The sequence below is a fragment of the Miniopterus schreibersii genome, assembly GCF_964146895.1.
Source record: "Miniopterus schreibersii genome assembly, chromosome: 8".
NCBI lineage: Eukaryota > Metazoa > Chordata > Mammalia > Chiroptera > Miniopteridae > Miniopterus > Miniopterus schreibersii.
The window spans coordinates 5,836,573-5,851,218 of NC_138109.1; the positions used below are offsets into that span (position 1 = coordinate 5,836,573).

Consider the following 14,646-nt stretch of genomic DNA (forward strand, 5'->3'; position numbering starts at 1 on the left):
CAAAATAAAAATTAAAAAAAAGGTTTGCTGTTCCCAGTTGTCCATGAAACAGGTAAACAACAGCAAAAATCTCTCCACGTGCTGTACGTTCAACTGAGTAAAGCTGATGGAGCTGCCAGGAAAGGACTTACTGCAAGTTTGTTTGCAGCGTTTACACGATACCATGTGAGGGGTAAAGGAGTACGACACATAAAATCACCAGCATTGAAAAAACAAAATGCCAGCTTTACACATTTCCCAAACTCTCACTTTACAAAAGCAAATTATGAGAAAGGCATGGTACAGGAAAAACAATGGCATATTTCCTTCTTCCTCCATGGAGGTCACAGCAGTTATGAATATTTATTCCCCTGTGAAATTCATTGTTCTAATATCCATTATCTAAAAAGGAAGTTTTGTCCTTGGAAACACCCAGAACTGTGCTATTATGCTGTGGCATTAGCAGCATCCTTGGTACTGGGACAAAAAGTCAAGGAGCTCGTTTAATGTACAAAGTTGTTGATCCATAAATAGCACAACAAAGGACCATTTCACCATCACCAGCTCTCCTGGGAGGGTCCCCACGTGCCTTACCCAGTGAGGCCTGAGGTCAATGTATTCATAGCTGAGTAGGGTATGGGCACTTCTAGGTAGCAAGGCAACAGAGTATGAGAGACATTTCTAGCATTGGAACCTTTCTGCAGCTCACATGATACTTCAGATGAACTAATTGTAGTTTTCCAGGAAAAGAAATCAAAGTTAAATTTTGATAGTTTCATCTACTTCTAGATCATTATTTTTCAGTATTGCTCCAATTCTTTTTAATCATTTTTTTCAATTACATTTGACATACATTATTATATTAGCTTCAGGTGTACACCCCAGTGATTTGACATTATATAACTTAGTAAGTGATCATCTCCATAAATCTCACACCCATCTGACACTATACACAGTTATTAGAATATTGACTATATTCCTTATGCTGTATTTACAGCCCTGTGACTATTCTGTAACAATGAATTTGTACTTCCTAATCCCTTCCCCCTTTCCACCCATTCCCCCAAACCCCCTCCCATCTGGCAACTGTCAAAATGTTCTATCTATGAGTCTGTTTCTGTTCTGCTTGTTCATTTATGTTTTAGATTCAGTTGTTGATAGATAGGTATTTATTACCATTTTGTTATTCATATTTATGACCTTTATTTTCCTTCTTCTTAAAGAAGACCCTTCAACATTTCATGTAATACTGGTTTGGTGGTGATGAACTCCTTTAGCTTTTTCTTGTCTGGGAAGCTCTTTACATGTCCTTCAATTCTAAATGATAGCTTTGCTGGCTAGAGTAATCTTGGTGGTAGGTTCTTGCTTTTCATGACTTTGAGTATTTCTTGCCACTCTCTTCTGGCCTGCAAAGTTTCTGTTGAGAAATTAGTGACAGTCTTATGGGAGCTCCCTTGTAGGTAACTAACTGCTTTTATCTTGCTGCTTTTAAGGTTCTCTCTTTGTCTTTAACCTTTTGTATTTTAATTATGATGCATCTTGGTGTGGGCCTGTACTGCTCCAACTCTTAAACTCCACAAAGCCAAGGAGGGAGAATAATGACTCTCATTTATATGATCTGAGATTCTAACTTTTCATTCAATTCAGCAGATAGAGAAAAAAAACTACTCAGTGCCAGGCTTTGCACCCCTTACCTCTTCAAGAAGTTGACCTGTTAATGTTAATAATAATGTCAGGAGCCACAGGATGTACATTTGCTAGCTTTATTTAACATTTTCCTTTGTAAACTGAGGATTCAGGTCTGACTATACAGTTTCACAGTTATAAGTATTTTTTTTCTTCTGCAGTTATAAATCCTCCATCTAGAGTGGTGTAGGTATGAAATATAAATTGCAAAAGGTAAATTATTCTGTTTTCATTAGAAATGTAACTTTAGTCCTGTTTCTATCACAGAATGATTTTCATAAAACATAAACCTATAAAAAACTATTTCTGGTCTTTTTGCTTCACCAATTGGTAAAACTTCCACAAAATTTTAATCAGCATCAGGTCATATAACAAACTTGTATTTTTAATATAAACCTATGACTTTATTATTTGGGAGTTCTGCTTTGGTTAAAGTCCATACAAAAGGATAAGAAGAGAAAAACTATTAAAAAAAAAAGAGAGAGAGAGACCCTTTTTCTGCTTAAATTCACAAAAGGCAGATAGATTCACAGTGGGCTGGCACAGAAACAGCAGGGCTCTTCAGAACCTCGAGCTTTAGACGGAGATGACCGCTTCCACATGCCACTCATCAGTGCCCCAAATCCTGAGCTGAAACCACTGGTCACCCAGCGGGGCATTTTTCATGTCTCTAGGGTATCGGTTTGTCTTTTGATTACTAAGCTATCAATAAAGTCTTAGAGCACTGACATTTAATAATATTCTTGAATAAGACACCTCATTCTCTGTGGTTCTCTCTGTTCCCGGTAGTGTGATATCATCCTTGAAGTTGTTCTTGAAGATAAAACGATGGCGGATGGCTGGGGTTAGAACATGAGCTACAGCAGGGCTGTGCTAAGAGAACCGTGTAAAACACGTGAAGCAGAGACTCTGTCTGGTGGGCATTGAAGGCACCTGTGTGCCTTTGCAAACATTCCAGGGCTTAGACCCCACACCCTGCCTCCAGAGGTGGAGCTCTAGGCAGGTGTGTCTTGGCAAAGCTTAACCATCCATCCTGATGTGTGCCAGAGAGAATGAACAATGGGCCCAAAGTTTCTGTGAGGCACATTCCCAGCCTGTTTTTGCACAGCTGGAGATGACGGATCGGTTGTGCCTTTAGCAAGATGGCCATTTTAAGAATAACTTCTTCAGCCACCCTGAGTGAAGATGGCCTGGAAATAGGCATGTGTAAATGTCAGTTCCCTTCATGATTAAACAGTCTTCTGGTTTTAGTGCTGCTAATCTCTTGTTTTAAAGATAAAAGGATTTGTACATTCTTTAAAAAAATCATAATATTGAAAACATTCATCTTCCCAACTTCTGACAAAAAGAAAAAAAATAAACCTGAGTTTAATTCACTACCGTTACCAAACTTTCAAGCTTTAGTTTGTTATGAAACAGGATCATAACTCCTTTCCCCAGTTACTAACGCGCAGACTGTTTCAGACTCCCATAGGAGACGTCCCAAGTTTCACGCTGTAGCAGTTTTTGAGTTCGTGTCTACAGTGTTTCTCTGCAGAGGAGCCAGGATGACTCCAACATTCCTCTCCTCGCTCTCGGCACTATACAAATCATGCTTTTCGATATACTCTTGGACAAGATCCGGCACCAAGTAGCGAATGCTCTGGCCCCTTCGGAGGGCTCTCCGGATCTTCGTGGATGAGATGTCGTTGGTGATCCACTCATTCACCAGGTGAATGTTGGTCTGGTGTTTCCACAGAACGTCGGACTCATAGATGAACTTCTGAGCATCGTTTCCAGCCCGGGTGATGCACACGAGCCCATAGTCTCCCACGATTTTGGCGATGTCCTCGCTCTTCCACAGGTTGGGGACACCAAAGGACTCCAGCAGATCTGCCCCACACAGCAGCTTGACCTTTGGCACATCTGAGGAGAAGAAAGCACTGCTTCAGGGTTTGCTTCTTAATAACTCCCTGCGTGAAAATGAATGTGTGGGCATGTTTTTCTGGAAAGAAGGTTCGTAGTTTTTATCAGATTCAGATTCTCAAGAGAAACCTAGGACACCTGAAAACTAAGGCCTAGTGCAGGCCTTTCACTCCCCCTCCCTGTCAGCAAACACACAGGGCATTTTCCAGGCACCCACAGGTACTCAATGGAAAATAAAAGCAGAAAGGGGGCTTGCTCAGCTCTAGAATCTTATCCCCCAGTCGGTAAGTCCTGGTAAAACATGCAGACCTTTTCTTTTTGGCTCTAGGGATTTCTTCTGACTAGGTTCTGATCTTTGTTCAGTGTACTTCCTCTTCCGTCCAGGCCTCTCCAGCACAGGGGAGTCCTGCTGCTGATCACAGCCACTAGCCTCCAGCTTCTCTTGGTGGTGTCTATAAAACAACAAAGCAACAGAACATTCCTCTTTCTCACAAGGCTCAACTAAAGCATTGCAGATGCCCAAGAGCCTCCAATCCAGTGTTAAAGGTGGGGTGATGTTGAAAACATTTAACCACCGGTACACAGGCGCACGGCCGGTCAGAATGGAGGCTGGCACTACACTGCAGTCCTGTGTTCTGCCACTGGGAATGGAAAGCAAGGAAACTCCTGGGAGCTCAACACACCGCAGCTGTTCTATTCTAAGCTTTATGTGTCTGGGTCATAACAAGTGTTAACGTTACTTGTTATTATTATTTTTTAATATATCTTTATTGATTTCAGAGAGAGGAAGGGAGACGGGGAGAGAGAGAGAAACATCAATGATGAGAGAGTCATTGATCAGTTGCCTCCTGCATGCCCCCGACGGGGGATCGAGCCTGCAACCCGGGCATGTGCCCTGACCTCGAACTGTGACCTCCTGGATCCTAGGTTGATGCTCAACCGCTGAGCCACACTGGGTTCCTCCAGCCCTTTTAGGCTTGTGCCTAAGCACCTATGTCGCTTTCTGCTTATAATACTCAGAATGGTTTCCAGTTCCTATTTGAATCCTAACTGATACAGTCAGAACAGGAAGGTTGAGAACTCCAAGGATGGATGTTAGACAGAAAGGTTTCTCAGAAAGCCCTTCTATTCTAGTCTTAGGATAACATTAAGTAACAACTAGATATTACTCACTCTGGCTTCTGACCCCTTAACTGGAACTGTCTCAGAGGTATGAGCACAGAGGTGTGTGACAACCCTGTGTGTTGTCACGGAAGCAGCGCACAGACAGGTCCGTCCATGACCAAGTATCACGGCTTTCCTTCCTTAAACTACCTGCCTCTCTTTCACACCTAAGAAGACCGACGACAATGACATCATCTTACAACTCTGCTCTTCTCACCTGGGGCACGGCAGGCCAGGCAGGAGGGCTATACATAGTAACCAGCGTGCAAGCATCTCGACATACAAGGAAAGATACAAAGGCTAAGGGGCGCCGCGGCCTGTTTCTGTGCTCTCAGCGGTGATAACCTGACCCAGGAGTGGCACAGCCTCCACCTTCCCATCCCCAGTGACAGTATTGTAAACCTGTGTGCTCACAGACGCAGGCAGCACTAACACATGGCAAAATGCCAAGGAAGCCCCAACCCATTCCCGGAGAACGACAGGGCTGATTCCCCATAGATACCTTAGCACCTTAGCAGTCTCAGTCCACTCCTTCTGCAGACTTTCCCAGGTATCCACTTCCACCCAGCTGGAATCCTTGGTGGCAAGCTGAGCCATGATTACTCGGTGATGGGCAGAGATGAGTCCCTTCTTCTTATACGCGTCACCGACAGGAGAAATTATGCCTTTGATAACTCTGTATTTTCCTGGATAAAGAGTTAGGTTTGATATGAGGTTTAACAAATTAGATTTTATGCACAGGAAATATTAGCATCGATATGATTTTATAATCAAAGATTCTCTTTTTCTTTAAACAGGGATTCTGGTTCATTCATTCATAGCTGTGGTAAAATAGACATAACCTAGAACTGCCTTGTAAAACATCGTAATCAAGTTGTACTGTCCACCTATAGTGTAAAAAGCGCCCATTTCTCCCCAACCTCTGACAGTTGACACTATCAAGTTTAAAAACTTGTGCCCATGTGATGGGAAGAATATACCTCATTTTTAATTTTAGTTTCCTGATTATTAGTGAGTGTGAGCACCCATCCACCTATCTATTAGCATATAGCACGATCATTTACGTAACAAAATAACTCTTGCCTATTTAGGGAAGGAAAAAGTTTGCCTCGGCCCTCTTAGGGTCCCTGGCTGGGTCTGAAAATTAAACTAAGAAAGATAGATAGACTAATAGGAGGAGAGCATACATATTTGTTTAAAGTATGGTTTACATGATGTGGGAGCCTTCATAAGGAAATGAAGACCCCAAGAAACAGGTGGACCTGAGGGTTTTAATGCCAGGTTTGATAGAGAGCAGATGGCTGTGGAACAACAGCGTAAGGAAAGGGGTATAAGGTAAGTGCAGTGACTTCAGGGAAACTAAGGGCCTTTATTCAGATTCTTCCTGGCACCCCTTGCTTTTCAGGAATAAGGATGCTCCTTTCCCCTGGGAGTAGGGAGGGCACCTCTCATGTAGGGTTTTGTGACCTGTTTCAGGGGAGGAGGTGAGAGTGACCTTCCTGATTCTGCAGGTTGCTCAAACTCCTTCAGCTTAAAATATCCAATATGCCATGGAGCCAGAGTTAGGGACAGTGTGTCCTGAACCCCACTGGTGTTTTTGGTTACTGTTCCTACCTGTTGCGTTCATGTAGTCCTTGGCCAGCTCAAACAACCTGAGGTGCATGTTGGTGATGGGATTAAAGGAACCACAGGCAAGGAGAACCACTTCTGTCTTCTCTGAATTTTCCATGCTGAGGATCTGAAGTTGCTGATCTAAGTGGGATGCTCCAACACCTCCCTTGTTGTCTGCAAAGGAGGAAGAACACCAGTTATAGGTCTTTTGACAACCTTTCGTGTTCTCATTCCAAATAGATGGGTTGAAATATTTGGCTTCGCTGACTATGCCCCATGAATTGTAAAAATGGCCCCATTTCTCCACCATTCCTTTTCAACGTGAATTTGCAGCTCCTACCGTAAAGGATGGGGATCTCCTTCCCACTCTTTGTGACTTGCCTTGGCCAAAAGAACGTGGCAGACGCGACAGTATGCCAGTTGGGGCTTTGTACACATACGTCCACTTTCTTTTGGATTCCTGCCTCTGCCTGAGACAGGCCCAGGCCAGCCTGCTGGAGGATGACAGAGCGTGCGGAGAGAATCGGTGCTCCTGCTGACAGCCGGCCCACCGCGAGCTATGTGGTTGAGGCCGTCGAAGACCAGCCAAACCACAACCGGCTCAGACACAAGAGCAAGTCCAGGTGAGATGGGCTGGGCCTGACTTGGATCAGCAAACCCACAGCTGACCTAGACTCATGAGCAAAAACAAATGTTCACTCTTGCATGCTACCGCAGTTTTGTGATTGCGCTGCTGTGGCCACAGTTAACTGGCACAATGACATTATCCTCTGCCAGACGTGACTCCCCAGGAACAGTATTCTGCCTCTAAGTCAACATAATCATATTATCATTTTTGGTTGAATAACAGTTTACAGTTTATAAACTTCTTTTTCATATAAATGATTCCATTTGATCTTTGCATAAACCTAGTGAAGTAATGCAAGACATGCTATCTAAAACTTTTATTAAATGACTAGATTTAGAAATCACAGGGTGACAGTCATCGACCATACCCCGCTCACCAGCCCCTCCACCCAGCTCCCAAAAAGCAACCACTCTTAACTTTTTCAGCTATTTCTTTTGGTAGATTCTACCATAATTCTGTATTATGTGCTTTTAATGCTATTCTTTAATTTATTCAATGTAAACAGTGCCTACTTACTTTCTCTTATGATCTGTGAGGATTAGCCCTCAGATACCCCACCCTCCTCTCCCAAACTTCCACACACACACACAATCGCACACAGTTTATCTCTAGTCTCTGTTGAAAATCATCTTCTCCCAGAATTCTGAAGGCACTGCTTCTAGATGGCAGTGCCAACCGTGGAAAATCCAGTCACTTTCAACTCTGGATCCTTTAGGTGTGATGTTTATTTTCTCCCTTGGAGCTTGTGAGATCTCTTTGTCCCAGTGTTCTGAAATTTCAGTGATGTCCTCTAGTGTGGTTCCACTTTCATCCATTGTGCTGGACACTGAGTTGGCCCTTTCGAGCTCAAAAGTCATAACCTTCAGTTCTGAAACACGTCCGTGAATTGTCTCACGCATGATCTTCTGCCTCCCATTGGAAATGCCTATTATTTAGAGTGGAGGGGTTGGGTTCAACTGGAGCTGGGTGTCAATTCCAGCCCCACCCATCTCAAGTTTCAGGTGCCATTCCCCAAGGGAGGCTGAACTGTGAGCTGGAAAAACAGTGAGGCTGAGATCAGGAGGGACTGGTTCCCAAGGGAGCTGCCTGCTGTCCAGGCAAGGATGGAACAAAGAGCTTGAAGCCCCTCCCTGACCCTGGGGGTGAGCTCAGGTTTCCAGGTGCTCCCCAGGGGAAGGGCTGGGGAAGGGGCTGAGGAAGCTGATCTCTCAGCTTAAAGAAAGCTTTCTCCCTTGTCACATTCATGACCTGTCTCAAATATCTAGCTCAGTCCTATTAATTCACTGTGAGTACAACCAACCTGGGTTTGGACTAAACTTTAGACCCTCAAAGCCACAGAAGACTTAAGTTACAGTGAGCTCCTATCATAGCCCAGAGAGGCTTCAGAAAAACAAGGACCAGCCCCTCTCCACTGGAGAATACTTGCTCTGCATCTCCCTGGGGTACATGTGCAGGGAAGGGGGCCGGGGCAGGTGACGATGGGTGAGGTGGTTGGAGAGCTCTAACAGGACTGCTCTGGATCTTCCTTGCCCTGCTCCAGGTGCTCGAGGACAGGTGTCACCATGATTCACTTCTGCCTGGCCCACTCAGCCTACCATGTGCACTGCTGGCTGCCGAGGTCTCACCAGCTCAGGCTGTAAGTGTCCCTCCCCAGCCCACCGTGACAAAAGTCATTTCTGTCTGAGGCGGTCTTGACATGTAACTAAAATGTGCTTTCAATTTTCAAGTTCAATTTCACTGACCTTCTTAGGTTTTAAAAACACTGATGTGTGAACAGTAATAAAACATTTTCTAAACATTAAGACAGTTTGTCAAACATTAACTTTTCCAGGAAGAACAATAATTGTGTGGCTTTGCTTGTCACATTTCAGGATGCTACATTAGCTGGCTTAAATAATGGGAATGCCTTGACAATCTCTAGAATTCATACCTCTGTTCCTTTTAAAACAGTAACTTTAAGCAGGTAGCCATATTCTAGTTCTAACAAATTGCCACTGCTTTAGATAATCTGGGGTATATTTTGAAATTGCCTATTTTTTTTTTAGTACCTTTATTGGGGATATATCTTTGTCTTTGATTTCTATAAATACCCTAACGTCATTCAGGGCTAAACCCAATTAATAAAATAATCAAAGTGACTAAGAGAGTTTATGATGAAGAGATAAAACTATTAGTTAAGGAAGATTTTTTTATGCATGGAAACTAGATACACGTAATCTCAAAAGAATTTCCCAAATGTCTGAGCAGTAATAGCAGACTTGGTGGTTAAGTTGTGGTTGGTAGATTAACCCTCAGTGTGTAAGTGATACTCAGTGTGAACATCTGGCTGGAGGCAGAGCTAACAATCACAGGGGCATGGTTAGGACTCTCAGACCTGGTTCAAATTCTAGCTCTACCTCTTACTACGAGGTGTCTGTCCTTGGACAAGACACTTAATCTGAGTCTCGGTTTCCTCATCTGTAAAATGGGGAACCACAGTTCCTACCTCATAGGACTTGTGCACATGAAGTGAGAAAAATGCATATAAAATGTTGGACACATTTGTCTACTAATTATAAATATTAACAACTCATGTGCTTACTTGTGGATTGCCTTTGAGCATTCATTTAGTCATGATAAAGGAACCAAGGCTCTAAAGAGTCTTTAGGGACCAGTTTCGACAGTGCCTGTGGCATCACAGGAGCTGAATAATCGTAGCTACTTCTAGTACTCTTACTGGCGTATTCTCGGGCACAATTCAGCTCTAAGGGGATGGATCTCAACCCATCTTTGCTCTGTTGAAAATTTTACTTCTGTGGCTTAATGTTACATCGTCCTGAAACAGAACCCGGCTTTGGCTTCTTGAAGCCATTTCATCGCTGAACAGTAACATAAAATGTAACACACTGTGTCCCATGCAGCCGAGTGACAGTGCTCTTGTCTGGGGTCACCACCCTGGCTCTCCAGTTTTACGTTCTGCTACGGTAAGTTCTTTCATCAGCTGAGCCCTCGCCTGGGCACGTCTGTGTCTCCCCTGTGGGGGTGGTTCGGGTGCTCTCTGCGATTCCTGTCACCTGTTTGACTGCAGCCTGCCCCATTGTGTTTGCCCCTATTATCGAAGGCAGTCACCCGCTTCCCCTCTTTGAACAGTCAAAAATCTCCATACAGGGAGGATAACTGGGTTTGGGCAGACTGAGTTTCATTTCTAACCAATACTTATTTCTTCTAGTATAAGAAGAGACAACGGGGGCACGGATGTTTCAGTTTAAGTGCTCCCTAGAGAGCAGGCCCAATAGCTTAGTATTAGCTAATGTCTGCGGGGCTGAGGGCGACACAGGCACACGCGCCCAGATGACGGCTTGGTATCTTACTCAGATTCTACGCTGGAAATTAGTCCTAGCAGAAAAAGTCAGTCGGTTAACTTTCCTATCGGGCAAAGGAAGCGAATGCAACTTGGTACATTCAAAATAAGAAAATCGCAGTCCTACGGGCACTGATATTTTAAAAGTACCTAAAAACTGAGAAGCCACTTATGCAATGGACTGCGACACCCGCTGTCACTGGCCGACCTCAGACCTGCTGGCCTCTGTCATAAGGAGGCCTGTGTGTAGTAAAGCACAGTTCCTTACTCAGGGAGGCCAGGATTTCCACAGAATATTTTTCACCAAAACAGCAAATTAACATGAACTAGGAAAATGGCAAACTTGATTTGTCTCCGATTATGAATATTAACAGCTCTGAATATTACTTGTGGGCTGTTTCACAGCACTAATTTGCAGCCACACTGAAGGAACCAAGGTTCTTAAGAGAAGTGGGTTGCCTGGAGCCAAATGAACCGAGTGCCAGGTTAGGATGGGAACGCAAGATTCGCAGTGCCTTCTGGTGTTATGTTTAGAGAGGGTCTCTTCTAATAAGGAAGGAAGGAATGTATAACCCAGCGGGTTGATTTTCAGGCCCAGTTCTTCTCGGTACTGCAGTCAGCCTCTCCTTAACAACTTGGTTGCTAACATCGCCTTTACTTTCTTCGCATTTGGTAAGTGTGCAGTCACTCTGCCAGAAGTTATTAAGTGTCAACTAAATGGGTAAGATAGGACTTCCTGTTTTCAGGAGCTCACGGACTGAAAGGTAAGAAAAAATTCCCATTTAAAATTCAGGTGAAGGAAATTTTTAAAGCTTCTTAGTCACTCTTTTAGTTGTTCTGTGATTTGAATATGAAACCACATTAAATTTAAATTCAAATACGTTGTGTCCCTGTTATAAATTTCTTTACGGTTACATAAAAATAGCAGATGTATTCGCTCACTCAACAAATAGTTACTGAGCTGGACATGATATGGACAGAAAAACAGGAACCTTGACAACGTGAAGCCAAAAAGTGATACAGAAGAGGTTTTTTAAAAATTGATTTTAGACAGGGAGTAAGGGAGGGAGAGAGAGAGAGAGAGAGAGAAACATCGATGTGAGATGTTGCCTCCTGTGAGCACCCTGACAGGGGGCTGGAACCTGCAACCTAGGCATGTGCCCCAACTGAGAATCTAACCTTCGACCTTCCAGTGCACGGGCTACACGCCAACCAACTGGCCCATACTGGCCAGGGCCAGAGGAGACTTTTTTAAAGTGAAAAACTAGTTCTTGAGTGCCTTAGACTTAGAGGGCCTCCCACAAAGCCGGGACTCCCCCAGAGGCAGCGTATGCAACGGTGACAAGCACGGGCTTTAGGGGCAGAGGGAGGCCCATTCATTTGCCCCACAATGGCACGAGTTACTCAGCCCCTCTGAGCTTCCCTTTCCTCATTTATAAAACGCAGATAATGCTTCCTCACAGTTTTGCTGGAAGGTTTAACTGAGATAATGGGGAAGTTATTCCCAAAATAGCCCCAGTTATTATCACCAGTGTTGCCAATAAGAACACAGCCTGTCAAAGGAAAACCTTCGCTGGCTGGATTTTGAGCACTTCTGCTCCACGGGAGGGAAGCAAGGCAACGTTCTATTTAGGTTTGCATCCAGGAATGTATTTCTGAGATGATGAAGCCTAGGAAACTGATGCTGTCCTGCTGTCCTTTTAGGTTTCACTGTGCTGCTCACTCACATGGACCCAGTTCCACAGGCACTAAAGAAGATGTTTTCTGTATATGGTGTGGGATCCTTTGGGGAAGGAGTCTGCACCATGGTGTTAACAGTTTTGGCAACTGACTGTGTATGCTTTTGTTTGTTTGTTTGTATGTTTGTTAATCCTCACTGGAGGATATTTTCTCCATTGATTTTTTTAGGGACAGTGGAAGGGAGAGAGAGAGAGAGAAACATAGATGTGAGAGAGACACATTGATTGGTTGCCTCCTGCATGCATGTGCCCCGACCAGGGCCAGGGATGGAGCCTGCAACCGAGGTATGTGCCTTTGACTGAAATCGAACCCACGACCCATCAATCTGCGGGCCGATGCTCTAACCACTGAGCAAAATGGGCCAGGGTTGTGTATCCTTTCAAATATTAAATTCCTAAAGGCCGGTCTTAAGCTGAAAGCTTGGCTGTAGACAATACATCATTAGTCTTTTCTGCTTATTTTCTACTTACACTAAAAATAGAGATATGTGGAGAGAGAATTCCTAATTAGATGTATGTCACAGTTGAACATTTTGCCAGGGAAAGTTAAAAAAATTCCACAAGAGGTATTTTTTGGTGTGTTTTGTGAATTCCACTTTGCTAGAATTGTTTTTTAAGTTAAGATACTAACAGTGGAACTGTTGGACTAGGTTTGGCACCTTAAGTAGCAAGCCTTCCATCTCTCGCTAAGTAGGTGCCTGTTTAAATCTTTGCAGCAAAACCCTGCTAAATATATGTTCCAATTAAAAGACAAGTATTCACAGTGTCGTCCCCCCCCAAATATAGGAAAAAACGACTCCTGAACTTTACTACCTGTCTGTGCTGCTATCAGTGAGCAGCTTGGTTTCTACAGGTAAGTGGAAAACGTCCCAAGTAACCTATCTTTGTCCAAGGCTATCAGTCCTCCAGGGGAGGTAACTGTTCAGCTAGGACTACGACACTGCAGGGGGAAGTCCAAGAAGCTAAGGAGTCTGAAAAGCAAGGGAAAAGGCAGAGAGGGTTGGAATGGGATATAAAAAGCCACCCTTCTTACGTTGCTTCCACTCCATTTAATTAGGTCCCTTCCTTCCTCCTGCAGCGCTTTTCTCAGGCCTGGGGCTGCTTCGGCTGGCCAGCACGACCTGTGCAAGACCAGCTGCTAAGCCAACAGTCTGAAGCTGGCCCTGGAGCCCTGCTGCTCTCCCACCTCAGATACAGGTCTCCAGCAGGGCGAGCCTGTCCCAGCAGCACTGCACCTGACTGCTGCCAGCAAGCACGTCACCATCTCCTACCCAGCTCATCGGAGACGGAACGCTCAGCTGAACCTCGGAGCTAGGACAACGGAAAGCACATCAAAACCGCTCATGGCAGGACGCTGTCTTTAAGCATCAACCAGCACGGACAGTGGGTAGAAAGGAAGAGTGCAACCAAAACCACAGGACTGGCATCACAACCAAATTCACCCCAAATAAGGATCTCCTGTTAAATACTTTCAAGATCATTACTTTGACTTTCTGAACCTCCTTTATTGTTTCAGTGACGTTAGTAGCATGGACCTGGATGGTTGCTATGGAAATAAATATTGAAAAGGAAAAGGAAACTATAAATCTTAGTAATGAACAAAGGTTTGGTTTCAAAAGAACAGTGATTCAGACTGCATATGTGAACAGGTCAATTTAATGCTCTTTAAAAAAATGCAGCAGAAAATTTTAGAGTAAAAATAATTAGAAATAATCACAATCTCCTCCATATGGATTACAACAATCTTTTGCATTGTGGTCGTCAATTACTATCTAGAAAATAGCCAAGACGCCCACATGATATTTTGTCTTCTTACTTTTTCTGTATAGTCTCAGATTCTGAGGTATTTTAAGTAGGACCTAGGTACTCAGAGGTGCTCTGAATGTCTTTAGGATGTGGAGACAACTCTATTTCTTAAGGAAAAGAAAGTACCCACTGGCAGGAGGAACATTTATGACAGGCACAGGCCTTCACAGTAGAAATAACTGTCTCTTAAGTTATAAGCAAACTGTTGGGTGTGCGCACATACGAGCAGCTTTCTGGGAGAATGTCCAGGGAAGTTTGAGAAACTAAAAACATCAAGCATTAAACTCATCAAATTTACTATAAGAAAAAAATACTTGATGGTTGACATCTGCTGCTTCCTATTTAAAATTTTTTAAGATTGAAATTTAAAATTTTAGTCTTCATACTACTTTTTTCATGGCTGCTAAACTCCAGAAGTAAAAAACTTCTACTTACTAATTGAATTGAATATTAAATTTCTAAACGCTCATCTTAATCTGGAAGCTTGGCTGTATACAATATACCACTAGTCTTCGATATATTCTCTACTTATATTAAAAATATACATAATGATGGAATTTCGAATTAGACACGTTATAGTTAAAACATTTCATTGGGGAAAGGTAAAAAATTCCACAAATTATTTTTCTTTTCCTATTTTATTAGAATTATTTTTTTAAAGAGTTAACGTGAAACTACTGGAAGACAGTTTTTAGGGTCTCCCCTCCCTCAGGTGCGATATGGGGAGTTTGGATCTTATTCTATAGGAAATGGATGTATTGGAGGGTTTCAACAGGGAGTAATGAACC

At 43.4% G+C, this 14,646-nt stretch overlaps 1 protein-coding gene across 3 annotated transcripts in view; it reads right to left on the bottom strand.

Annotated features, from left to right (window-relative positions):
• The window catches only part of NMNAT1 (nicotinamide nucleotide adenylyltransferase 1), a 19,126-nt gene continuing 4,480 nt past the window's right edge, over positions 1-14,646 (bottom strand). The window contains exons 1-5 of one of the 3 annotated variants that reach the window (XM_081144964.1): positions 10,701-10,902; positions 6,349-6,519; positions 5,237-5,420; positions 3,880-4,022; positions 1-3,570 (exon numbers count right to left, since the gene is read on the bottom strand). In XM_081144964.1, the coding sequence (XP_081001090.1) occupies positions 3,155-3,570; positions 3,880-4,022; positions 5,237-5,420; positions 6,349-6,463 (858 nt within the window). In that variant the 5' untranslated portion in view covers positions 6,464-6,519; positions 10,701-10,902 and the 3' untranslated portion in view covers positions 1-3,154. Of the gene's footprint in view, positions 3,571-3,879; positions 4,023-5,236; positions 5,421-6,348; positions 6,520-9,859; positions 10,077-10,700; positions 10,903-14,646 lie in introns of those variants that run through there. The other 2 variants (XM_081144962.1, XM_081144963.1) reach the window with 2 other exon arrangements.